This window comes from Rousettus aegyptiacus, unplaced genomic scaffold (genome assembly GCF_014176215.1).
Source record: "Rousettus aegyptiacus isolate mRouAeg1 unplaced genomic scaffold, mRouAeg1.p scaffold_m13_p_11, whole genome shotgun sequence".
NCBI classification, from domain to species: Eukaryota; Metazoa; Chordata; class Mammalia; order Chiroptera; family Pteropodidae; genus Rousettus; species Rousettus aegyptiacus.
Window position 1 is genome coordinate 49,356,113 of NW_023416286.1, and position 27,988 is coordinate 49,384,100.

At 43.8% G+C, this 27,988-nt stretch overlaps 1 protein-coding gene and 1 pseudogene across 1 annotated transcript; both read left to right on the forward strand.

The window, feature by feature from the left end:
* Positions 1-529: 529 nt before the first annotated feature.
* RAB20 (RAB20, member RAS oncogene family) lies at positions 530-27,892 on the forward strand. Its single transcript, XM_016145261.2, has 2 exons — positions 530-880; positions 26,836-27,892. The coding sequence occupies exons 1-2, from the start codon at positions 709-711 to the stop codon at positions 27,366-27,368; spliced, it is 705 nt and encodes a 234-aa protein (XP_016000747.2). The 5' UTR covers positions 530-708; the 3' UTR covers positions 27,369-27,892.
* LOC118609622 lies at positions 22,215-22,330 on the forward strand (annotated as a pseudogene).
* Positions 27,893-27,988: the final 96 nt, after the last annotated feature.

Below are 27,988 nucleotides of genomic sequence, written 5' to 3' on the forward strand. Positions count from 1 at the left end.
TCTTTTAAGGTAAACTTTTATGACCTTGACTAGTGGCTACATTGGCACACACAGAGATAAGGAAACAGACAGCTGGGAAAGCCCTGGGTGGATTGGACCGGGAAGGGGGTTCCCATCATTCGCCCCAGACCTCAGGGCTCTGAGGTTATAAGTGTCTGGGGCCTCCGGCGTCGCTCAGGGACGCGTCCTTGGGGTTTGAACTGATGGGAAAGGGGCGGGGTAAGCGAGGAATGAAAGGGCAGTGCCGGGAGTCGCTGGGAGGAGAGTGGGGGACTAGGCAGGAGGTGTGGAGGACGGCGACGGGGATGGGTTGCTGGGAGGCAGGGAGCGGCGGGGCCGGGGGGTCGGGAGGAGGGGAGGGGCAGGGTCCCGGGCGAGGCCGGGGTAGGGTGCTGGGACCACTGAGGAAGGCGGAGCCGGGAAGGGGGAGTTGTCGAGAGACGAGTTTGTGGGCGGGGCCTGGAGGCGGGGCCAGGCGCGGGGCGGGGCCGGGGGCGCCCTGGGCTCGCCCCCTGGATGAGTTCCCCTCTCCTTCCCCACGGCAGACACGTGCTTCTTCCGCGCTTCCAGGCGTCCTGACCGGAAGGTCTCGGCAGGTCTCGGCAAGTTCGGGGTCCCAGCGACTTCGGGTGCCCGCTAGTCCGGGTCTCCGCGAGTCCCGGGTCCCGGACGGGAGCGGAGAGCCAGAGCGGGGCTTCTTGTGGGAAGATGAAGAAGCCCGACGGGAAGATCGTGCTTTTGGGGGACATGAACGTGGGAAAGACGTCGCTGCTTCAGAGGTATATGGAGCGGCGCTTCTCGGACACGGTCAGCACTGTGGGTGGCGCCTTCTACCTGAAGCAGTGGCGCTCCTACAACATCTCCATTTGGGACACCGCAGGTGAGGGCTGGCGCCGCTTGGGCCCACACCCGTTGTGGAATTCCTCAGGGACGTGGGGCGAGGGGCTTCCCGCTCGAGAGTAACGTTCCCCAGGGCGGGGTCCTCCCCCCAGGTCAGGGTCCTCTAAGACAGGATCCCCCAGGGCCAAGGTCCCCCCGCCCCCCAGAGCAGGATCCCACAGGACAGGAAACCCCTGACGCGCACAGGGTCTCTCCCTCCCAAGACAGGTGACCCTAATTCAGGGATCAGGTCCCCATTCGCAGTGCACGGGCACCTTTGGCTCTTTTCTGTTCCCACTTGTTCTCTTTTGCCGGTTGGGAAACTCTTACTGTTCAGCCACTCGATGGGTTTAGTGACAATTGAGTGACACTTTAAAAGCATCCCTGGCTCCAAAGACAGGACCTGTGTCACTTGTGTACCCTATGGTAGTGTCTGGTTCTCATGGCAGTGTCTGGCTTCAGATTGTCACCGTTCTGCGCTGAGCCTGCTAGTGGTAACCAGACTCATTTAAGTACTCTCGCAAACACGGTATATCATCCGATAGACACAACGACTCTGAGGGGTGAGCAAAGATAGTATAATTACCCTCCTTTTTTACAAAAGAGGAAACTGAGGCACAGAGGCTTCCTCTGCAAGGTTTAGCAAGGACAGCAGGAAACAGAACTCAGATCTCTTCTCAGTCCTGAGCATATCTGCATTTTCCAGTTTCTTTATCACCTACTTGATCTCAGCTCATGTATGTTATGGAGGTTTAAAGTGATTTTCTGTAGAAGCATTTTTATGAAAGGCAATTATTTTTAGTGTGTATAGTATTTGTGATTTTTCAAAAGTACAACTTAGAAGATCTTGATTCAAGCTTTCAGTTTGTTAACTGCAAAATTATATACTGTTAATTATAGTGTTAGAGTAGAATATATTTCCTTCCCCATGAAAAGAATAAGATACTATAATAAAACTGTAAATAGCATGGCACATTTTCAATGAGCATGACTTTTTAGAAGCCCGAAACTTTAAGATCTGACTTTTTTTTTTAATGTATATATCAGCACTTTAAAAATTGTATAGATACCCAACAGGTCTTGTCTAGAATTTCTAAATTGCCAACTCGAGTGTACCAGTCTTGATTTGAACTAATTCTCTATTTAAAACTGAATTAATAGAGTCCACTGAAATACATCTATCTACTCCTCCTCTGTCTTCTTTTTTTTTTTATTGCTATCTTTTTTCATATGGCAGTTAACATTTTGACTAATTTATTTGCAGTCACACTGTGAAAACAGCATCTCCCAGGTACGAATGTACCCTTCTCTGTTTTTTTCTCAAACTCCAGGCTGCAAAATAAAGTTTCTCTAAGATCCTTTACGGTTTAAGCGGACTCTCTAGCATTAAGCATTTGGTAGCGATGGAATGCAAACTCCAGAAGTCAGATGAAATCAAATGAACACAGCTTGTCTGCCTGTTTTGGACAAGGCTGGCCTTTTTGCCCCTTTTGTTGACTGGCTGGACTTCTCTACTGTCCTTGGTTTACAAGAAGATAATGCAGGATTGGCATTGGGGGACCTAAACCAAGAACCCTATAGTGACTGACATGAGAATCTGCCCTTTTACCATGAGGGGTGGTGTTTTTGGAGCAGGAGCTGACTTTAGGTGTCAGAGTGGGCGTCTCCAGCATTTAGGGTATGAAGTAATTTTGACTGGCTACTTTCTTCTTCAGTGACAAGGACACGATGAACATCGCCAAATTTTGATCCTCAGAGAATTTTGTAAAATAGCTGATGAGCTGTCCTGGATACTTTGTTGGGTTCCTGGAGGCAGCGACTCATTTCCTTTCTGCCTAAGCTGCCACTTTCTTTTTCCTAGAACCCTGGAGTGTGAGTTCAGTCAGGCTCCAGGGGTGGGGAGGCCTTGGTGTGGCTGGGAGCAGTGCGGCCAGGCTCCTTCTCCACATTGCCAACCTCGTGTGTACATGCGTTAAGGGTGACCAAGGCTCAGAGTCAACGGCACACAGGCTATCTCTGTGCCTGGCTCCCTGGTGACTGTAGGGTTATGGGTCACTTGGAGGGAAAGGATAGCTATGAATAGATACTTTTTAGTGGTAATCCCTGTTAGAAATTCAAAAGTTTAACTGTTAAGGGATCCTATTTTTTTCCTCCTTTCGTCTTGCTCTTAATTTAAACTTTCTTTCCATTCCATATTGTTTTTTAAATTGTGTTCATTTTAATTTTCATACTGAAGCAGAAGGATGAAGACCAGCTAGAAGACGAATCTCTTTTTGATGCTGCTCTTGATCACGTGAGGTGGGCGGGAGTGCAGGAGTGTGGAGGGTGTTAGATTGTTTAATAGTAAAACTGATAGTAAGGGGTCAGAGTTTCTGTTTTAGTCTCAGCTCATCCATTCAAAAAGCAAAGCACCTGGAAGCCTGCAGGGCAGAGTGGTAGTTGGAGCTGGAGAGTAGAAGAGATTTGCTAGGCTGGTAAGTAGGATCTTTATCAGACACAAGATTTCAGAGGAAGGTATGATTGTCTGCACGTTAGCAATGAGGAGACGGAGACGGAGATGGAGATGGTAGAAGCTGTATAAGATTCAGACTTTGTCTGTCTCGGCGTAGTGCACCTCCTTTGTGGCTCTGACCCTTACCTCGTTGGGCAGACAGATGTGGGGCAGTCACCATGTACAGTTTGGTAAGTCCCAGAAGCAAAAGAAGGTTGCCCAGAAACAAGACAGAACCCCAACCGAACTTACCACCACCTCCTCTCTGTCGCTGGTTTGTGGGAGCAGTCTAAAAAGATGATGCCTTTGGTTTAGCAAATGTAAACGGAGCCCATACTGTGTACCCACCAGGTATTGTTCCAGGGCCCATTCTGCAGCAAAGGACAGCTAGGTGGGGTTGTTGCTCCCTGGGCTTTAAACTCCAGAGGAGAGGGAGAGGCCAGTTGGGAAACAAGTGATATCATTTCACATTTGATCATTGTTTTGAAGGAAACACAGCAAGGCAGTGAGAAAGTGACGGTGTGCCTTAATAGACCCCATCACCAGAGGCCAGAAGGCTTGAAGCCCCCTCCTTGTTTATCCCCCATCCCTCAAGGCTGTAGCCCCTTGAAGGTGAGGCAGTATGACTCTTGTTTACGCCTCCAGCATCTGTCTTATGAAGACCATTTTCTGATACCATCCCCTTTTCTTCAGCTTGTGGTAACAGGTTCCTCATTGCCATCTGAGCCCTCCCTGGCAGCCCTTCACATCCATATTTCTCCCTGTAGTCTGTTCCTACTGGTCGAAGTGTTCTGTAAGATGATACAGGTTTCCTCATCCATGCTCCCTACCTCCTTCTGAGCCCTCACCGGCAGAGTTGTTAATATTCGTATTTATAACAGTCTATTCAAGGCAATCGAGGCTCTTCTTATCATTCTTCTCAAATACTCCAGCCTCTGCACATTGCTCAATTCCAAAGGCACGTCCACATTTGTTACAGCAGCACTTTCAGTATCGAAATCTGTTTTAGTTTCACAGTGCTCCTCTAACATATTACCACAAGCATAGTGGCTTAAAAAACTCAGGTCAGAAGTCCTAAAAGGTTCTCCGGGCAAAAATCAAGGTGTCCGCAGGACTATATTCTTTTCCAGAAGCTCTGGGGAAGAACCTGTTTCCTTGCCTTTCCTAGCTTTTGGAACCTGCCCGCATCCCGTGGTTTCTTCATCTTTCATCTTCGAAGCCAGCAGTCACTTTCTGTCATCGTGTCACTTGGACTCTGACTGTCATGCCTTTCTCTCCCACATTTAAAAGACGCCTGTGATTTCACAGGGCTCATCCTGATTATCAAGATGATCTTGTTTTAAGGTCAGCTGGTTAGCAATTTTAATTTTCTGCAACTTTAGTTCTCTCTTGTTGTATAACATACTGTATTCATAGGCTCCAGAGACTAAGATGTGTTCGCGGGGGGAGGGGAGGGTGCGGTTATTGTTCTGATGTCCAGGGCCATTGACCACATGTGACTTTATGGCTGCGTCACCTCTCTCCACCTCATTTTTCTTATCTATAAAATGGGAAGAGTTGAATTATCCACCTAGAGTGTTGTTAGGAATCAATGAGTTAATATTGGCAAAGTGCCCCAAACAGTACCTGGAATGAGGAAGCTTTGTGTTAGTGCTTGCTAAATAAACAATGACCTCCTAGTCCTAGGTGATTAGGACAATGAGTGCCACCAGCACGTCACAGAGGGAAAAGAGAGGCTTGGTTGGCCCCCCCCAATAAATAATTTTGCAATAAATGGAGAGATCAAAGAGAGGGGAGAAATTCAGAGCAGTTGGTTTAGTGCAACCCAGGAGAGGATGCTAGAGCTCCGGGTTATGAAATCCTGGCACCTGGAGGAAAGAGAATATAATTGCTCATACTTGTGAAGTTACCTAAGAGGACTTGGCCACCGGTGAACGGTTGTGCTGTCCCAGGGGGAACATCTGTGAAGGATGGGGTGATGCACAAGTGAAGATGCCTGATGAGACAGACTGTCCATATGAGGACCCTGAGCCCCCTGTCACTGTCCTTCCACTCTGCACAGAAGCCACAGACCCCAGGCCCACGCGTAGGCTGCTGCTCTTAGGTCCAGGGAATGGGGGGGGGTCACTTCAGATTGGAAAAGTGGCAGAGTCGTGGACAAGCCAGGAGAGCAGCTCTCTTTGACAGGGACAGCAGAGTTTCTGATTGTTGATCGTTTGGGCTGGCCTGTGAGGACTGCATGTTTTTAAAAGCCTTGAGAGGTTGGCACAGAAGTGGGTAGACTGTCTGAGCAAGTGTGGAGTCAGGTGTGGCAGACTCGGATTCGAGCTGGCTTTCCTCTTATATTAGCGAGGTTGCTGAGTGGTTTTTGAGTTCCTGATATGGCTCCTCTCAGCCCGACAATCAGTATTTGTGTGAGAGGAGAGCATCTGGTGGATTACATCCCCATTCTTAGATCAGGGCACGGAATTGGGCCCTCACCAGTCATCATAAATAAAGGTTTATTGGCACACAGCCGTGCCCAGCATTGACATAGTGTCTGTGGCTGCTTTCACATCGCAGCAGCAGAGCTGAGTCATTGCAGCAGAGACCACATAGCACAAAAAGACAACAACATTTACTATCTGGCCCTTTGCAGAGGCAGTTTGCTGACCCCTGGTTTAGGTTGTGTAAAGGAGAAAACACTCCTGTAAAAGTCTTTTCTGTAGTACACAGACTCTCAAGAGTTTAGCATTAGGTGATTGATTGGCCCATGATTCAGTTAAACTTCAACAAACAGATCTCAAGTTTCTCCTCTGTGTGTCTACTTTGAACTAGAGTAGGGTGAGGGTGGGTGCCTGGATTTAGGATTAGCATGAGCTACTGAAAAAAAATTCTTGGAAATAAGTCATAGTTTAAGTTTGGGATTTGCGAGCTAAACCTGAAAAGCCTGTGTCGTAGGAGGACTTACGACTTTGGAGGTGGGTCCAATTTTATTGCTGGGCACCCTTTGGGTACAAGGCCTCCTTTGCAGAATTCTGCTTTTCTGACCAAAAACAGTGGCTTGAATATGAATGTGAGTTTTAGGATAGGTGGAAGAAATCGACTGTTCTGAGTTCAGCAAGGCAGACAAAGTGCCATTATACTGAAAGATTTCAGAGGACAAAGGATGCCTGTGAGCAACTGCACGTGTCGGGAGGTCAGCCCAGAGTCCTCCTGGAGGGGGCGCCAAGAATTCTGGGGGTGGGAAGAGGTATTTAAGGCTCACTAATATGATGATTGAAGAGAATTTAACTAATTAAGGTCAACCATATTCGTTAACTATCCTAAATTACACTTAATGCATCTGGAAGATAATTTCATGCTTTGTTATCTTTAAGTTCACAGGAGAATACAGACTATAATTCCAAATTGAACTTGCCCATCTTGCTTTGTTGAGACATCACATAACTTCTCTCTCTGTGATAAAGAAATGTTATGCACACGCACTTAAACAACTGTTTCTTCTTAGAATAATGCCTCCATCAGTATGATGGCAGATTTTCATGGTCTTGCCGTCCTGTGCCCATTGGCCTAGGAAGGTTCCAGTGACCCAGGCTCCTGTCTCCTCTGTATACTGCTGAAGGAGTGTTTCTGTTGGGCCACTGGATCCAGTCAACATTTCCGATCAAGGCCCCTCTCAGCCTTCCCGGATTATCTTTCCTCTTCTCCTGTTAGTTGAGACAGATGCCTTAGAGCTTAGCCAGATGTGCTAGAGGCATACCCCATGTTACTCTGCTTCACTTTATTGTGCTTTGCAGATATTGCGTTTTCATCGACATCGAGGCAGCACCGTCCACCAGCAAAAAGATTACAACTTGCTGAACGCTCAGATGATGGTTTGCATTTTTAGCAATAAAGTATTTTTTTAATTAAGGTATGAACATGTTTCTTAGGTATAAAGCTAATGTATACTAAGTAGATGACATTATAGTGTAAACATAACTTTTATTCACTAGAAAACCAAAAAATTAGTGTGACTTGCTGTATTGCGACATTTGCTCTATCGCAGTGGTCTGGAAACAAACCTACAATGTCTCTGAGCTATGCCTGTATTTGTAATTCAGCTCATATGCCTGTCTTCCCTCTGTTCTCACCTATGCTTATGATCTGTCTCCGGGGATGTCCCCTCTCTTGGAGATGCCCAGCTTCAATTTTATCCCATCTTTCAATGTCGTTTATTTTGTGAAGGAGTCTATTGTAGCAGAGGGAGAATTCCTACTTCAGACTGTGCTGACTTGGTGTTCCTTATTATGCTCTGCCTTTTATCTGTTTTTGTTACTTGTTTGTCTTTCCTCTGATTTACAAACTCCTAGAGAGAAGATTGGATTTTATTCATTTTTATGTTCATAGAATCTAGCATTTTACTCTACAGTATTTTTTAAGCTAAGTTTTTGCTGAATGAAATATTAAAAGCAATGGGAAAATTTTGGAGAGGCTGAAATTAGTGGTTTTATTTTCTTAGTAATACATTGAGTCTGATGGTAAAATATTATTTTCATGAGCCCTATAATGCAGCTAAAATTAGGCCAGTGTGTGCATGGTAAGGAAATACTAGTCTGTGACATTAATTATATGCTCTTAAAACACCTCCTTAGGAACTCATCTCTTTTGACTTTGATATCATTAAAAATCAATTTAGATATGAAGAATAACACATCAGGACTTCTGCTTCTGGAAAGATGGGGCAGATGTACTTTCCCCTAATCTTCCAACTAATTACAGCTAAAAACTTTGAATGTTATATACGAAAACAAACATAAGACTCTGAAAGGTGGTGAGAGGAAGGCATGCTGGCTAAGGACCTTAAGACTCCTCTCCTCTCCTCTCCTCTCCTCTCCTCTCCTCTCCTCTCCTCTCCTCCCCTCCCCTCCCCTCCCCTCCCCTCCCCTCCCCTCCCCTCCCCTCCCCTCCCCTCCCCTCCCCTCCCCTCCCCTCCTCTTCTCTCCTCTTTTCGTCTCATTTATCCCAGACTTGGAGCGGAAGAAGCTAGACATTCAGGGTGTTGTCAGAGAAGACTGAGTAGGGAGCCGGGCTCTCATCCCCACCAGGCAATAATGAGCCTTCCCACTTTGTTGTACTGGTGGACACCACGTGAGGAACTTGGACTTCTGCCTCTGCTTGTCAGGAAAGAGGCAGTGCCTGCTCTAGCCCCCTTAGCCTCTCTGAGATGATGTCAGAGGGAGCCAGCTAAAATGGAAAGTTTATGTTAAGATCCACAATTTCATAACATGCTGTGAAAAGTCCAAGTTTCAATAAAAAAAAAAAAACACTCATAGTACAAGAACCAGGAAGATCTCAGAATGAATTAAAAAAGACAATCGGTAGTTGCCAACACCAAATGACAGAGATATTAGAGTTATCTGACAAAGCTTTTAAGGCAGCCATTATAGAATGCTTCAACTATGAACACACTTCAACAAATGAAAAAAAAAATAGAGAGCCTCAGCAAAAATATATTTAAAGAAGAACCAAATAGAAATTTCTGAACTCAAGTTAATAATCAAAATAAAAGGCTTAATAGATGGACTCAACAGATGAATGGAGGGGAGAGGAGAAGGAATCCATGAACTGGAAGATAGAACAGTAACCAATAATCACTGAAAATCTGGCAACAGACATAAACCTTCAGATTCCAGAAGCTGGGAGAATCACAAACAGGATAAATCTAAAGAAGCCCATGCCAAGACACATCATAATTAAATCCTGAAAACTAAGGTATAAATTTAAAATCTTGAAAGTAGCCAGAAAAAAAAAAAAAAGTTGAAATGACAGCAGATAACTCATCAGAAACCATGGAGGCCAGGAGGAGGTGGCACAATGTTTTTCAAGTGCCAAAAGCAAAGATGAAAAATATTGATGTGTAATTCTTGTTGTTGCATGGGCTCACTTCTGTTCACTGTCGCGTGATGTTCCACTGTGTGGATGTACCACTGTGTGGTTATCCATCCACCAGTTGAAAGATATTTGGGTTATTTTCAGTTTTTGGTGATTACAAATAAACATTTACATAGAGGTTTTTGTGTAAACGTAAATTTTCGTCACTCAGGTAAATTACCTAGGAGTAGTATATTTGGGTTTAATGGTAAGTGTATGTTTAACACCCATTTGACCCAACACCATTTGTTAAAAAGCCAATTTTTTATCTTTTTGTTGGATAGTGTTTGATATCTTTATGTTTTCACGTAGAGACTTGAATTTACTATGTAGGCAGTTAGCTCTAGACATCTTCATGAGGGAGATAGCCCATTTCTTGTTTTTCTTAGCTGACTTTATATAAGCACATGTGATAATTGTGCATTAGATATCTCATTTATTTCTCTGCCCGTGTAATAGAAGTGCAGTTGGAAAGGCAGGGCACTTGGAGAGTGACACTGGAAATGAGAGTCCTCAGAACTGTAAAGTTTTAGTCTTGATTATTTTCTTGGCCATGAATCAGACAAATTTAATGGGTCAGTATGTCTCAGCACAGAGCTTTTCAGAAAGTTTACTTGTGGAGCTTGGTGATAGCTACATCAACTACTTATCCCATTGTTTCTACTGAGAAATCATTTCCATCCAGCATTCACAATCCAATTCTTCTCTTCTCTGAGATCTGCCTTACCACACAGCCCAAGCTAACCTAAATCCACACACTTACTCTAGTATTTATATTCCAACAGAAGCCAAGCTGAGCTTGCATCCTCTACAAAGCATTTCATAAATATTTGTTGATTTCTTCTTTGGACCTAAAAGATGTTGATGTGACCTGATGGCTTCCCTCACTCTACGTGGCCTCTCTGTGCTGGTCTCAGGCCTCTGAAATAGCTCAGTTACTTACTGCTAAGTTTCCCATTTTGGGGGGACATGGGTCAAATGACCTTGGACCTATAGGCAAAGCAGAACTTTGCTCTGACCTCTCTGGGTTTGCTTACAGCAAAGGTGAGACCATTCTGACCTTTGTAGAAGCCATTATTCAGCTTCCGAGCTGTTGAAGATTCTTAATTTCCTAACACAGCAGGCATCATTAAATTTGGCATATTCATTGCAGGTATCTGTATAATAGGGCACAAATTAAAATCACAGAATCTGATATAATCCTATAAAAGTGGAACAGGATTTAAAGGGCAGTTTTTTCAGCTTCTTCCTCTTTCAGAGGCAGACTCAAGAAGTTATTTGTCCAATGTCCATTGACTAGTGGATGGCAGATCAGTGGGCAGAGTTGGGTTCTTGTGACTCTCTAACCACCAGTCTTTGCACTGTTTACAGCTTATTCCGAGCTGCCTTTCCTGCTATTGCTGTCCTGTATTCTTAACCTAATTTTGGGGTCTTTCATGCTTTGAAATTCTCCCATATTGCAGTCTACTAAGAAATCAGGGCAATGTTCCTATGAAAAACTGACTTGAGATGGTTTTTTCTGAGGAGTTTCTAGGTTTCTAATGCAGGGCCCCTACCTTCCTGGAGGCCCCTGTTTTTGCAAGTAGCAGTGCTTTCTCCTGGCTTCATAGGTGCCAAGTATTATCTTTAGTGCTTTTTGGGCCTAGCGTCTTTCATTTCTTACAACTCCTTTGTGTGGTTGGTGTTTTTATCACCTTCCTTTTGCAGACCAGGAAGGTGAGGCCCAGAGAGGCCATGAAGCTTGCTCAGATTGCACTGGATGCTGGCGGAACCTGGCTTTGAGGCCAGCTTTTTGTCAGATTTAATGGTGTCCTTTCCACCTAACACTAAGCGCTTTCCTCTAGTGCCCTCCATGTGCAGAACACATTCTCATACACTCTGCCCTTTGAACAGAAATGAGATTAAGATGGAAACTGGCTCTATTATGCTTGGGAAGTGCTCACAGACAAAACAGGACAAATCGAACAGGACACCAGGTAGCTAACAAGAAAAGAATCCACCCACCTTGCACCTGCACACTTTCATGAGAATGGACGAGGGCAGTGACTGAATTTCCTAAATTTTTAGGATGACAGCTGATTGGCATTTCATATGTAACTTTCTATTTAAATGGCTTACATTAGAAGAACTTCCAGTTCAGCAATCTGTGATTTCTAATCTGCTTTGTAGAAGGGGTGAGGTATGGGGATCTCCCTTTTTCTCCTCAGTGTTCCTAATATTCAATTCCCCATTGTTGAATGCCTTTGGCATTTCCACAAATGCCAAAACCCAGGCATCCAAAAATTCCCTGTCTTGGAGAACAGGCCTGACTGAGATAAATAGCAACAGCCTGGGGTACTTGGCCTAAGTTGCAAGTTTGTAGAGTGCTACTGTGTGTCTCTGAGAATCCCCAAGGTCAGTCACGTGGGCTGAGTGAGAATCCATCAGTTTGCTAGAGCACTGAAAAAGTATTGTTATTTTTGGTAGAGTAACAAAAGACCTTTTCTTCCTAGATGCTCCTGTGTTTTTTTGTAAAGCTACTGCTTTAGATGGGAGTGACCCTCAAGAAGGGTGGGGTGAGAGGCGTGGGGGGATCTGGGGCTATAGTAGGGTAGTAGGAAGGGTGCGGACCAGTCTCCTTTTGGCTCAGACCTCACCAGTCCATGCAGGCCTTCAGGCCATGGACCTTCTCTTTTTCCTCACGACTTCAGTAACAGTTGTGCTTGTCCTTTGTTCTTTGTTATCCTGAGTTTCCAGCATTTTCTTAAAATGTTCTCACATCACCTTTGGAATGTAAGCCATAGTAGATGCCTTTCACCAACATCGTGAGAACTTGGATGAGGCATTGGACCTTCCTGCATGTTTCAAGGTTGCTTTGAGGAACGGTGTAACTTCCTCAGGATCCCTGAGCTCTAGCAGTTTGCAAGCCTTTTATAGCAGCTGGGCTAGGGGTTTCTGACTTACAGATTCTCAGAAAACTTCTTTGTTAGTCACTGTCATGGCCTTTCTCTTGCTCCTCAAATGAACAAACAAAAAAAATGTATACACTACTGGGAAACATGGAAAACACGAGGAAGTTGCTATCAGTTTGATTTTTTCTTTATTTCTGAAAATTAGAGTTGCACTTATTACATGTTTTAGCCAAATGCTCAATGTCAGAATATTAGATTGTTAATGATTTTAGTAAAAATCCTAAGCCATGAAAAATTTCCAAATAGAGCATTCTCTTGAAAGACTTATGGAATTAAGTAATGAAATATAGCTCTTAAAGGTCGTTCTATGTAACGCTAGCTCTAGTACGTCAAATAATACTCAAAAGTTAGAATTATGGTATTACCTATTGTACTGCCATGAATTATTTAAAATTTTAAAAAACATTTGTTGGATCAAAAGAATGTAGTGTTCTAACTGACGTTGCCTAGCTAATGTACTCAGGTTTCTTTTTGTATTCTGATGACTATTTCCCTATTTATGTTTTGTAAGTCCTTAATTTTAGTATTAACAGCATTCACAGGTGTCAAGAGTTGAGCTTGTGGTAAATGAATATTTACATCTCACATAAGAAGTTTTTTTTTTGTCTGGGTTATACCCGAAATGCTTATCTGCACCTAAAGGTAAATGTTTAGATATAAAGAATAAATCTAATGGCATGTTTGTGATGCTGATTGTGTGGATGATTAGCTATCATGCAGCCTGTGGCCTTAAAAAGTCCTTGAGGGACCCACCAAAAATAATCTCCACAGCCTTCCCAAGACGAGGCTATATCACAGATTCTGGCCCATTAATAGCTGTTGCCTACAGAACACTTACTGAGTGCCAGGCTCGCTCTAACCCCTGCACTGTAACACATGATCCTCTCTAGGACTAACAAGGTTAGATCCTGGGTAGGTTAACACAAAGTCCGGAAGTGGCTGAGCTGGAATCTGAGCTGGGCAAACTGTCCCAGTATTTATGTACTTAGTCACCAAGTGGTGGTGTGTCCTTCACAGAAGTGACATCGACACAAAAGTGAGAGTGAACTGGGACAGAACACTCAGGGTATGACATGCAGTCTACATATGTGTGTCCGCTATGTGACACATATGTATCACAGTACATTCTGTTTAGTGCATAGTGCGCTATGAACTGAAAAAACACTGCCAGTGCCCAAAAATGGCAAGTTAACAATAGTTCCAACCTTTGAGCTGTCTCGTAACTAACAAGATTAATGTTTGTTCTATCAGGGCTATACTCATGTAGAATTATATGCACTTTATACACGTGCCTTCGTGTCTGAAGTGCACGGCCGCATTTGTACAGAGCCAGCTAATTCCGTATTTTATGTCACTTGACCTTCAGACAGAGGTTTGAATCTGTCCATTTCTCTAAGCTTTACTGTGCTGTTTCTGGATAATCTTGTTAGAGAGGGTGCCTGTGGGAAGGTCTGACCAATGCGATGAGACCTTCAGACTCAACTCGTTAGGTGGTGGTCCAGGTTTCTGATGTATCCGAATCCTGGAGGAGCAAAAACACTTTCATGATTTGTGGTGTAAAGTTTCAGCCTGTCCTATAGCGAACACTCCAGGTCAGTTGAAATCTTCTGTGCAGGGGAGCCACCCAGTGCCATGTCCCTGGTCTTTGAGCCGCTGTGTCCTCAATAAAAGTGGGTGTTTCTATTTAGAACTAGAAAGCTAATATGTGACTTATGTGTCTTTGGGAAAGCTGCTGTCTCCTGGCATTTCTTGAAATGACTTGTGCTGCCTCAGTAAACAGATTTAGAGGAGCAACCTTTCATTCATGGTTGCATTTCAGAATCAGCACATTTTTTTTTAGATGAATTGATTGGTACACTTTTAAGAGGATACTGTCCTTTCCATCTCCGAGTCTCAGTTACCTCCTCTTAAAATTATAGTAATAAACCTTAGTTAGAGGGTTAATTATGAAGCTTAAATAAGGTAGTAGATGAGAAAGGGCCTTGCATGGTTCACTAGGCTCTCAGCAAGAGATGTTATATTCTGCTTCCTGGCACATAATAACCTTTGTAAAGGGGGATAAGGATTAAATAGCTAGAGCTTTACTTGTGCCTATCTTATGACTTTTCTCTGATTTGCTAAGGCATGACTTTTAAAATCATCGATAGGTATGATTTGAGTTGGATATTTAGTGTTCATTTAATTGCAGGATGCTTATTTCCAGCTTCCAATTGAAGACCAAATGACCCACTTGGTGTTTCCATGGAGTCAGATTATCAATAGGAATATAAAACTTAGACGTGAAGTGGTAACATTTTTTTCCAAAACAAGGTATTATTATTATTAACTGCTTAAAAATGAGGAATGATAGATATGAAGAGGCCCTTCGCTCAGTATTAAAGGGCATATTTTACAGTTTTATTGTATATTGCCCTTTTTATATATTGCTTTGTGTGTTTTTTTTGAAAAGGTGGGGATTTTGTTATCTTCCCTACTTTGCACTCACACTCACGTTTTGTGTTCTTCTAAGCTCTAAGGAGCCACCTCTGTTACCAGCTCAGCAAAATGATCTCCAGGGTTCCTTCTAGTTTAGTGTCCTGATGTGTATAGAGTTAGCACTCAGTAAATATGAATCCATCTGTTCATTCATTCAGTCAACACTTTTCTTGAGCTTCTCTCAGGAATCAGACACTGCTGAGCTCAGGGGAAAGCAATAACAAAGTGGACAATCTTTCATACTGGCATTTAAGTCAGGTGGAGAGATCGGCATCAGACGAAGAACATGCATACCACCATCTGTGATAAGTGCCATGAAGAAAAGGTGATCGGACAGGCATTAATTGGCGACCTCATTTAGATTTGAAGGTGTGAGGTAGGTCATTTTTACTTGGTGGAAAAACCAGTTTTGCCTGCATTTGCCCATCACTTCATTCCTTGCATTTTTCTATGTGTGTTCCTTTGTTATCCTCCATGTACTCCAGTGTTCTTATGTATATACCCCATATACATCTGTGCCTTCTTGACATCTTGGAGCTGGTTATGACAGCTCCCTCAGTAAATAAGCTAAATAAAATCTTTACCATGTATTTATTTTTCATATCCGTTTGTGAATTATGATTTTGCCTTTTCTTGAAAATTGTCTTAAACACATGTCGGTGTGGAATTGATTAAAAAAGGGCTTGGCCAAATTTCATCCTCATCTCAATAGAGTTTAGAGGTCTTCCACTGCCATTCAGACCCTTATTGTTTGGCAGTTCTTCATCCAGGCTATTCTTACCACTGGTGGTGTCACGGGCTGCTTAGTCTCTCAGGGGTCCTTGAGCAGCTGCGTGAGCTTGCTGGGCCTCTGTTTAAAGATCTGTAAAATGTGCATACTCACCGTGGGGAAGATGAAGTGAAATTGTGTGTGTGCGTGTAGACGTGCATGCACATGTGCGTGCATGTGTGTACACGTTCATGCGGCTTGCCACTCTGCCTGGCACTTGAAGTGAAATCTCTGATGGCAGTTCCTAGAGGAAGCAGTAGCTGACTTGGTTAGAGGAATCAGATTCAGTTGATTCAAGGAAATGAGTGAGGATGCCGAGGCCCGAGAGGCTCTGGCCCAGGGACACCCACATCAAAAGCCAAGAACAGAGAAGTAATTCTTCCTTTCTAACTGCTGCTTGTCCTAAAAAGTGAAAAGTCAGAATGAACAGAGGATGTTTTAAATACTTTCTAGGTTTATGTCATAACTGGAACTTTTCTGCGAGGATTTTGCATTATGAGTAGACAGGAATGGTGTGTGGTGACTCACATATCACAGCACTTTGTGAAGTAGCAGCGCCACATTCGTGTTGTGTCTGGGCTTATTATAAATAATTTCCGGGCTGTCTGAGGGCACTTTGTTTCCACTATTCAAAGCTGGTTGACCTATTATTTCTTTAGCTGTACATCTTTTCTCCAGCAGTTACAAAAGCACATTCCAAATCTAATTAATTCCCAATCTGATTAACTCTGGTTAGTTACTGTGTAGCCACAGGTCTCAGTAACTCGAGAGTGAAGTTTCTAACAGTTAAGCCCTTTCGGCTTTCCACGGTTGAGCAACCTGTAGCTACTTCTTAACTGTTACCAGGCGTGAAAATCAGGAAGACCGCAGTAGGTGGGTGACATGTAAACATTGCACACTCAGATTTGAGTAGCAGAGTCAGTTGTGTTAATACCGTATATCTTGTCTTGGGTTGGTAAGAGCCCTGGACTGCTCGAGGCTTTACTGGCCTTACTCCTTGAAATGTCCAAGGGCGGGCAGCAGCAGAATCCAGACACCACCTAGACCTCCTGAATCAGAATCTGCATTTCAGCCAGACCACTGGGTGATTCACGGTCCAGGTAGATGAAAAGCAGCTTTGGGCTTGCTGTAGCCACAGGGTAGAGGAGGGAAAGGATCGGGTTATTTCAGTTTTCTGCTGTTCTTAGGAGACACTGTTTTTACATGCAGTTCTATTGTCTGTCTGTCTACATCAATCTATCTTTAACCACGCAGAATTTAAAAAATTGTGGTAAAATACATATAACATAAAACTTACCATTTTGATCATTTTTAGGAGTACTACTTGGTGGCATTAAGTGCATTCACATTTTTTTTTGCAACCATCACCAGCATCATCTCCAGAACTTCGTCATCTTTGCAACTGAAGCTCAGTACCCATTAAAGACTAACCCCCATTCCCTCTCTCTCTAACCCTGGGTAAATGTCATTTCTGTTTTCTGTCTCTATGAATTTGACTATTCTAGGTAATTATTTAAAAGTTTTATTTTTATGTACAGCATATTATTGTATTTAAATATGATAAACTAAGTTCTAACAAAATACTTCAATATGGTTGATTTAAAAGGGTTTTTGCACTGTTGAATGGATAAAATTATATCCATGTATTCGCAGTGTTGATGAAAGCAGGTCTAAACCTATAGAAACATTGTGTAAGAGTTTATTTGAGCCAAATCTAAGCTCTTACTTGGAAGTGATATCTCAACCTATTGAGAAAATGCTCCGTAGAATGGCGGTTTTGGAGTTCTTTTTATGCACTTAGAATCAAAGGAGAAACACATGGAATGTTACATGAAATCCACTGGTGGTAGATTAAGGAGGTAGGAGAGAGCAAAGTGGGGAAATCTTTAGGACTGTATAAAAAGCAAAATGGAGAGACACCTCTTTTACATAGGTGGATACAAGATAGTTAACTTTGAACATTTACAGTAAATAGAGGTGATATATGGACAACAAGATAACAATGAGGAGTTTTGTGGTCGGTCTGTGCTCTGAAGCCGGTGGCTGTGTTTCTGAGGGGTCTGGAAGAGAAAATTACTCTGACGTGCCAGAGGTATATTATCCTAGATGTGTACGAACAGTGGACAGTCTCGCTTAAGGTAAAGATTAACCTTTGCTAAGGAAACCATAGTCTTCTTATAGGTGGATGTGACCACCCACTGTGATCTTCCCAGTTAGGTATTTATGATCAGGCCGTCAGGTATTTATGATCAGACAGTCCTGGGTGGTTACTTTTGGCCATGGAGCTTGTCAGGCCTGTCATGTAGCCCCCTGAGCCTGTCAGGTCTGCTATGTAGCCCCTAACAGGAAAACATGTATTTTCTGCAGTGTTTTTCTCAGAAGACTTTATATTATGAGAAGAAAAAACTGTTCTGTATAGCAAAGCTGTTAGAAATAACTGGTATATTTACTGAAAGATGTATTCCAGATAAAAGGCTCTTCTAGATAGATTAATATTTAGAGAAAACTTTTCATAGAGTTAAAAAGAGTTTCCTTAATATGGTATTTGCAATTCAGTCTTGACTTTGAAACAAGTTCAAACTTGCTTTAAAAAAATCTGAGGTGATTTTAATTTCCTGCTTTAATAAGTAGAGAATTTAGCAAATAATTGATTTTTTTTTTCCTTTGATGCTCTCATTCTAGTAGTTAATTATCACGGGACAACAGAGTATCTGTTGAAGGTAAAGGAGATTGGATTAAATATCCCAGTATGTGAGAGTGTTTGGTTTTGAAAACTAATGTTACATAAGTATATTTTCTTTGGATTCGCTTCTTTTTCTTAATAATAGAGTGTTAATGAACATCTCTTTATTCGAGTTATTTGGTCTTGTTATTGAATTATTTTTAGTAAAGCAATTTGAGGAAAGAGTAAAGCAATTTGAGAATTAAATTCCAGTTACTGTTATAAAACCTTAGTAATTATTTTAGAAAGCTCAATCAGTGAGTCACAGTAAGAGACTAATTAGGTGCAGTTAATTATTTGAATGGTTCGTGTAGCATATGACACATTCTTTGTTTTTGGCTTAATCTTCAAATTATCAAACAAAAACAACAGAAATGACACATACTGAACTGGGTAAAAGTACATTGTGTATGTATTTAATCAATTTTTTGAAGCACTGTAATCTCCATTACATGTTGCTCTTCTATTATTTGGAAATATTTTGGGCTTGGGTTTTTTTATTTGTAAAAGGGAAAAAGCCTCATTTTGCAAGCTTGGGATTGGATGACCATAGTGAAATAGTTGCTTACCAATCCTATACTTAAGTCTCTCATGCTGTTTTTCATTTTATTACTAATGTGAGTCTGTGGGCTTCCTAGACTAAAAGAGAAATCATCGTCCTTCCTGTAATGAAACACAGCTGCGCTTCTGAATGCCTTTTAATGGTCATAGACTATTAAGAACAAAATGAAAGGAACTATAAATGCAAGCAACTAAATTATTATTGGATTTTAATTATTAGTTTATCTTTAAATGTTATCTAATCACCTCTTTTGTGGCTTAATTCATTAATTGGTGTTGAGGTTTTAACTTTTCCTTCTGGTAGAAAAAAAACTTCATTCATATTGTGTAGTAGGATTTTTTTCTTTTTAAACTCCTACTCTTTCATATCTGGCTAATGGCTGTTGGCTCAGAGTCTTTCTTTGCACGGAGTTTTTATGACGTTTTTCCTGTGTGGCGGTGACAGGTGGGACCCTTACCTGCCCAGTGCAGCAGGAAGGGACTAGTCTTTGGGTCTTCAACTCGGGGATAGGTGATTCCGCCCCGGGTTGGCGAGGCCAAGATAAGACTGTGTAGATGAAAAGTGTGTAGTAGATTCCAGCCATCTGCATACCATCCTGTGAGAACAATGAGCGATTCATCGAGGCCGTCCTTACTGATGCCTTGCCGGGAGGAAACAGCTGTCCCTGTGGGAGCTGGTTCTACCGGGAAGACTCAAACTTTTCGCCTTTTGTGCTTATCTTGCCTTTTTGGGTTTGCTCAATTTCTGATAACAGAGATATAACAGAAATCATTCCATTGTTTTATCTTCTAGAATTTGAAATGCTGGCATTCTTTTCTGGAACCCAGCCCCACCCTTGCAACCCATCTTAGGGTAGGACTTGAAGCTGACAGTGTAGCACTGTGCTTAGGAGTGGGGACTCTGGACCCTGATCGCTGGGGTTCAAGTGGTTGGTGCCTCTGTCACTCAATGCTCGTGTACCTGTGGCCAGCCAACATATCTCTGTCAGCATTTTCATCAGATCTGGTGATAAAAATGCCCATGACAGTCCTTCCAGGGTGGGTAGAAATTAAATGATTGACTATGAAAAGGGCTTGGTGTAGTACCTGGGAGTGCTGTAAAAGTTTTAGTTACTGGTAAAGTTATTAATATTTAGAGTGCTCACTTTAAGAGCTGGAATAGCATGCTTCCAAAATTAGCCCCGGCACTGTTTTGGGCTACTTGACGAGGATGGCGGTCCCTTACATCAAGGGAACTCTGTTGGTCACTCTGAAGTTCTGTCCATTACGGGGCACCTGTACTTTTAACAACAGCTCTTGTGACCGTGTCCCCGCTCAAGATGCAGTCAGTCTATTGCTGGGTAATTCATTATTTTTTATTTTGTATCTTTTCTAATGGTACTACCTCCTTTTTCTGGTATTTCTGAAGAAAGACAATGAACTGGACTTGGATAATTCATGTCTTGTGTAAATCATATGAGAGGGTGATGGTCATTCTTTATAGGCATCAGGTCAAACTAGAACCAGTGAAGCAAGTTTAGATATTTATGTCCATGTGAACTTAATTTTGTGAAGTATGACTTTTTTTCAGGAAGTAAGCAGATTTACTGACTTTGGCTCAAGAGATGGCACATGACTGACTCTTCATCTTCACTGACACTGGGTATTTGAGTTCGCTGTTATTCGAATCATCCTTATATACTTCTCCAGTGTGGTTCATTGAAGTTCATAGTATCTAGTTTTTGCTTTTGCTGGTGGAAGGAGAGAAAGTGAAGAGGGGAAGGGAGCAGACATTTCTCTTGGCAGTCTGAACCCTTTACGTGGACTTCTTCTTGTTCAGTTCATGACTTTTGGTACCCATGAATGAGGAGTCTTGTAGCCCAGTTCTCACCTTAGTGGAGTATGAGTGCCCCGGGGTTGTCATAACAAGACTCCACACAGTAGGCGGCTTAAACGGCAGACATTTATTCCCTTGTAGCACTGGAGGTAGAAGTCTGAGGTCGGGGTGTCAGCAGGGCCAGATTCCCCCTGAACCTGAGGGCTCTTGGAAATCTGTTCCATGCCTTTAACTTAGCTTCCGGTGCTTGCCAGCCTTCCCCCCTTGTAGACGCATCACTCTAGTCTCTGCCTCTGTTTTCACATTGTCATCCCTCTGTGTGTGCTGCCTCCATGTCTCTTCTTATAAGGACATCAGTTATATCAGATTAGGTTGCATTCTAATGACCTCATCCTAACTCGATTACCCCCGCAACAGCCTTATTTCCAAATAAGGTCCCCTTCACAGGGTCTGGGGATGAGGGCCATGACTCAGCCTACTACACAGCCTGATGCAGGAGACTTTAGAAATCCCTCCTTTTATAGGACAAATAAGAATGAAAGATAGAGAAAGAAGGAGGAGGTAACTTCAAACCCAAGAAAAAAATCTAAATGTGATCCTCATTTAATTCCCCATCCCCCTGTGTTGTGCTCACCCAACTCCAATAAAAGATGTTCCTAGACATCTGTTTTGGAAATCATCTTTCCTGTGCTTATTGTTTAGCTGTCAAAAACTGAGCAGGATGGGACTTGTGCAGTTTTGTGGAGCTCACATTTTAGTTTTGACACCAGCTAGGAAATTCCAGGAAGTATGTAGCAGAAGATTTTCACTATTGGATCTTCACTTAGGAAGAGAACTAGTTAGGCAGGCTAGTGAGGAGGGCGGAGAAGGGATCGAAGAGGTAACCAGTTTGGGTCAAAGTGATAGCTGAGGTTGCGGAAAGCCCCTCTCAGGCCACTTTCTCTCTTTCCTGTGGAGCTAGTGGCCAGTTTGGCTTAGAAGCCTGGCCTCCCTCTGACTGATGCAGAGTGCTAGAGGTGGGGTCCGGTAGTGTGACCCAGCTGTGAAGCACCAAAGAATGGCCAAAGGATGTGTAGTGGGCTACGGTGTCCCAGCTCGCTGGGGAGGGGCCAATGGGCTTCTCTGTTTATGGAGGGAGTCAGGGCCTCCGTTAAGATGTCAGGAGATGGAGGACCAGGAGAGGAGACAGGCTGCTGAGACGGTTCCACTCTCTGGAGAGTCTGTCTTTCACAGCAACCACGTTCCTGAGAGAACATTTCCTAGGGAAACAAGCGAGTAGCTCTAAGTGTGTTAGGTTTCTCCAGAGACACAGAACCAATAGGATATATATGTGTAGAGAGAGAGAGTCCAAATTCTGTAGGGCAGCAGGCTAGAAACTCAGGCATGATGTTTTTATAACTCAGGTTGTAGTCTGGGGCCAGAATTCCCTTTTCTCCAGGAAATCTCAGTCTTTACTCTTAAGGCCTTCAACTGATTGGATGAGGCCCATCCACATTGTGGAGAGTAATCTGCTTTACTTAAAGTCAATTGATTGCAGATATTAATCACATCTAAAAAAATATTTTCAAGACGTGGTTCCACAGTGTAGCAGTTAGCACGTCTGCTTTACATGCAGAAGGTCCTGGGTTTGCACCCCAGTGGAGCCATGGTCCATGGTCTACAGCCATGCCACCCTGAACAAGCCTGATGTCTGATCTTGGAAGCTAAGCAGGGTCGGGCCTGGTTAGTACTTGGATGGGAGACCGCCTAGGAAGACCAGGTGCTGTAGGCATAAATAATATTAATAATAAAAAAAATACTTTCACGGCAACATCTTGACTAGTCAGACCACTCAGCTAAGCACCATGGCCTGGCCAAGCTGACACATAAAATAAACCATAATACACAGGTATCACGGTGGTGGCAGACTCACTCACTCACCTACTGGCACCTCTGTGTGAAAGGTAGATTCTCGAATGAAGTGCCTTTGCCCTGTTGCCCCTTCGGTTTGCGCATCCTGGTGGAGGCAGCTGTGCCCAGCCCTGGCCCCAGACAGCCAGCTCCTGAATCATCCTGGGAAAGCTTGTGATCCTTTTTCTTATTGTAATGAAAGCTTTAAACATTTCTTCTTTGTGAACTTTCCTGGAAGGCAGTTGTTTCCATGGGCCGTCCTCTAACCAGGGTCACTATCGGTTTAGAAACACCAAGTCGTAGACTTGTCCATTACTGTGAACTTTAGTCAAAACTCATCAAACTGTATAAAATAGAACTGAAGTAGTTTTTCAGGTATTATTTGTAATGCTGTGGGTAGAACTTGAAAGCATCGGAAAAAGGACTTTATTTTCTATAAAAAAAATATCTCTCTGAAGGGAAGTATGTCCCAGCTTGCTCTAGACTGAGCTTCTCTGGGCTGCGTGCTGGTGGTCCTATTTCTGTGTGTGCCCCGAAGTTTCTATTTGTTCTCATCTCTGGTTCTGTGAATCTCAGTTTTTTATATTTCTTCGTGTTCTCATATTGATACTTTTGCGAGCTCCGGACCAGTGGGCGTTCTAGATCTTGCAAGGCATTTTACAAGTTTCTCTTTCTTTCAGTGCTTGCAGTTACGTTTCCCGGTAGACCTTACTTTTCGACTTAAGTGAAGTAAGACACTTTCTGATTCTCATATTGTAATAACTGCCTTTTTATCTCTCACTTCCACTAAGTGAGTTGGTGGTCTTCACCTCTGGCTGCACATTGTATTCACCAGGGGAATTTTAAAAATGGTACTGGTACCCATGCCCCCCAAGAGATCCTGATTCACATGCTCTGGAGCAGGGGGTCTGAGCGTCAGTATTTTTTAAAAGTATCCCCCTCCCACACCCAACGCCCTGTTTAAAACATGCAGGCAGTATTATAACGTGATTTCTGGTGGCCGTACCACTCAATCGGTTATTTTAGACTGTTGAAATAAAAATGAGACGTCGCTCTGAGTAAGAGGCTTGTTGTCAGTTTGGCTTATGGACTGCTAGAGAATAAAGCAGAAGGCAGCTGGGCACGTTGTCTTCACTGGTCCAGCAGATGATTGGGACTCGTGTGGGCTGCTGACTTCTGTTTTCCTGTGCTTGCCTCTGGGCTGTTTTTCAGTTTCCCCGACACACTGTGCGGCAGCTACATGGTAAAGTGCCCCCAGAACTGGGGAGAAGGTAATCCTCTGAAAGTAAGCCCTATAAAAATAAGAAAGATGTAGGAGATTGGTCAACCATAAAAGTGACCAATAGGCCCTAGGAGACAGTTTGTAAATGTTGCTGATGAAGAGACCCAGGAGACGGGGACTTTATCCTTAGGTTTGGGCAGAATCTAATTTGAGATTTATTTAACAAACACTTATATGGAGTTTAGTACCTGCACAGTTCTAGGCAGTTTATCTGTATAAACTAATTCTGGTTTCATAACTGTCCTTTGGTAGGTACTATCCACATTTGGTGATGGGAAACCTAGGCAGAGTTAAGTGACTTGCCCAAGGTCATACTGTGGAGCTTGGAATGCAGGTAGTCCGTTTTTAGAGTCAGGCTCTTTACAGGTGGTTAGACCACAGATTGTGTGGTACCTGGGGACAGTGTCTTGGCTCTGGGATCCACCATTCCTGCTTCTGTGGGCCACTTCCTGTGCCTCAGTTTCTCCTATTTTGGTTAATGGGTAGATAACAGGTTATATAATTTGAACAGCAACCTTTATTTATTCTCTTTTCAAGCTAGCATTTGGGATTTCAGTTCATACTTCCTTTAGTTATTATGATTTCTCTTTGGGTGGGTTTTATTATTACTTGTTCTGTTTTTTAAAGGCAAATCAGACATTTTTATCTTGAGAAGAAAACTATTTCAGGCCTAGGCATGAACACAGCTGCCTTTTTGTCCTCAGTGAACTATGTAACAGACTTGGAAAAACTTCTCTCAGGATAACTGGAATGCCACTCTATTTTCCCTTAGTCACTCTCTTGTGAAATCTAGTGGGCAGGCGCTGATAACATTTTTAGCTGTTGGAGAACCTCAAGGTGCCTGGATCATTACATGTGCGATTCGTGTCTGAAGGAAAAGTCCTAGCTCAGTGATAATGATGGGGAAGCATTTCTTTCTTTCTTTGCTTTTTAACTAATGCCTGCTATTGCCAGTTATTAAAGATGTCTTGATCATCTTCTCCCATGAGGGTCCACAGAAAGTCTGAAGAAGACTGTTTGGTTTCTGGCTGTTGGCGTACAGTGTAATTTGACATGAAACTTATAATTAAATTATCAGGCTTAGAACTGACCTGCTATTGGTATGCTAAAGGGAGAAATTTTGTTCTGCAGGTGATGAATTCCAAACAACATGTCACTTGTCCGCAGGCTGGCCCTTCCTAGCAGAGGACGGTGAGCCTGGTGGTTGTAAACTGGCCCTTCATTTTTACCTTCAGGATCGCTGCAGGGCAGGCCACAAACCTCCAACTCCTGTCCCCTGTTCCTCTCTCCATCTCGCCTCCCCCATCAGATGGTTTGAGGAAGCAGGTGGGGTTTTGTTGGAGAAGCAGAAAGCCCTGGCTTTGGGTCTGGCTCTGCGCAAGGGAGAAGACAGCTGTTAGGACCTCGTCCCAGCATGTGGGCATCTTTCTCAGCAGAATGCTCCCTCCAGGGCTGGCCACTGGGGCCACCACTCTGCCCTCTAATGAGGCAGTGCCACCTGGCCTGTGTCAGAATGTGGCCTGTGTCAGAATGTGGCCATTTCACACTGATTGTGTCTCTTGGCCATTTGGCCGAAAACAGTGGTTTATTGGCAAAGGATACTATGTTTTATATAAATATGTGTGTGCATCATGCCTTCAATCCATGCTCCAAAGGCCCATCCAAAAGACCAAGTGTTCTTCATTTCTTTTGTGTCAAGGATCCCTTTGTACCTGAGTGGTTTGAGCCCATGACCCTTTCTTTGAATACTGTATTTAAATGCATGCAACAATATACAGAGTTTTATCAGGAAACCGGGCTTCCTTTACAAAAGGCAGGTCTAATAACTGAAGGGTCTGTGTGGGAAAACCTAGGAACACTAACACTGGTCAAACTTGGCATCTGGAGACCAACCCCAATGCAAGGGAGCCACCAGGCTTGCTGCTTACCCGGGATCTGCTAAATCTCTTAGCAAGTTTTCTAATGATTTAACATGAGGGGAATAAAGGTGTTCAGGAGCGATGAAATTCCTGTTCTTTGTGAGTTTAACACATCAAGGTGACTCCTCCCTCTTCCCTTTCTCTCTCTGCTCCCACTCCCCCTTCTTCCCCCACTTCCCCTCAGTCTGTGGTTCAGAGTAAAGTGGGGAGTCGAGATGCCAGAGCGCCAGGTGCAGGGTGTAAACGAAGCCTTGACATGAATGAAGCTCCTACTCTCTTGCAAATCAGACCAAATTGATTGTTGCAAAACAAGAAATCTCATAGAAGAGAAAAACCGTGTTTTGTTTTGTTTTTTTAAAAAAAATAGAGGGGATAATTTGTGGCTTCACTTAACTCAACACATTTATTGGCACCAGATACGTAGGGGCAAGTAAAATGGTGCAGTCCAGCTATCCCTGCTGGTAGAGACATATATTAATTGTACAATCAAGATGTCATCTTGCAGTTGTGTGAGGTGTATGAGCCAGAGCTCAGAGGGAGTGTGAGGGCAGGAGGTGTGTGGGAGCTGAGACTGACAAGAGACTTAAGTCATCTGGAAGGTGGTCAGGGACCTGGGGGAAGTGACAAGTGGTCACGTGGGTTGACCAGTGGCCCAGCACCCCAGGCAGCTGAAGAGGAGCCCAGGCCTCAGAGCAGGACCTGGGTCACCGGGGAGAAGTATGCACCCATGTGAAGGCAGACTTGTTTGGTACCATGCTGCGATGTGGTACAGACTGTCATCAAGAATCAAGACCCCTAGTGTGAGCATTTTATTTAAACAACTTCTTTTAAAAATGCAAAAATAGAAATAAGCCATCCAATTTTTAATTAGAGGGGAAGTAGGGAATTGGTGTCTTTTTGGTCTCGTAGGTTAACTCTGGTGGGTGACTAGGCCGTATGGGAGCTGCTCGCTGTGGGGTGGGCCTGCAGTTCCCCCAGAGGAGCAGAACACTGCACTTACATCCCGTGGGGCCTGAGCCAATCACTTTTTCTTTCTGCACATCAGTGTCTTGATCCAGTCCAGCTCCAGTCACACCTGCGTTTGGGGGTCACAGTGCCATAGTTCCTCCCCAGGTGTTCCCGCGGTCAGGGAGTACATCTGAGAGGAGAGGTAACTTGTGTCTTTCTTCCCCTCTCCCCTGCCAGGGCGGGAGCAGTTCCACGGCCTGGGCTCCATGTACTGCCGGGGGGCGACCGCCATCATCCTTACCTATGACGTGAACCACCCTCAGAGCCTGGTGGAGCTGGAAGACAGGTTCCTTAGCCTGACGGACACGGCCAGCACTGACTGCCTTTTTGCCATCGTGGGAAATAAGGTGGACCTCAGAGAGAACGGGGCTGCGGAGAGCCAGGAGAAGGAAGGGTGCAGCCCTGGGCTGGCGGGAGCTGGCTGTGCATCACCCAAGGTGCCCAAGCAGGTGCAGCTGGAGGACGCAGTGGCACTTTATAAAAAGATCTTGAAGTATAAGATGCTGGATGAGAAGGACATGCCGGCCGCTGAGCAGATGTGTTTCGAGACCAGTGCTAAAAGCGGGCATAACGTGGACCTGCTGTTTGAAACCTTGTTCGACATGGTGGTGCCCATGATCTTGAGACAGAGGGCCCAGGGGCCACCACAGACTGTGGATATCTCCAATTATAAGCCACCCAAACGGACCAAATCTGGGTGCTGCGCCTAACTGTCAAAGGCCCCTCCGACCACCCAGTTTACATGATTGGCAAGGTGTGTGACCAAACAAGCTGTGGTCAGAAGGAGCATAGAAAGTCAAGGAGTGCCTTTGTAGAAGTGCACACGGAGGAGAAGATCCAAGTGGAAATGACAGCTAGTCATTAAGAGAAGGTCAATGTGGATCGTCGCCTCTGTGGGGGGCAAACAAATCATCTACAGAAACCACTCTGTGAAGCCAGGGTTTCTGGAGACCGTTGTCCCCTCGCTGCTCCTTTCCTGACAACCTGGCCCCTGATGGAAGGTCGCCTGGGCGTGTGAGGTGTGTGCGCCTCTCGGCGCCTGCATGACTTACGTGTTTGCTATTCTCAGACGTTTCTCTTCACTGTGATTTTATCTTTGGTCCTATCATTTGGTACTTGCATATGGATGCATCATAATGATTCTCAACATGTTAATTTATACAAAATCAGGAATCGCTGTTTTTATATTGGTCGTAGCAGTGTGAACTACACATATTAAAAAGAATTTTGAGAACTTAGGTGTGGAGACTGCATTGATTTAGACTTTATGTGTGCCTCCGGTGGGCTCTTTTCTGGGAGCTGTTGGGAGATGGCTGTGAGCTGAAGGTAC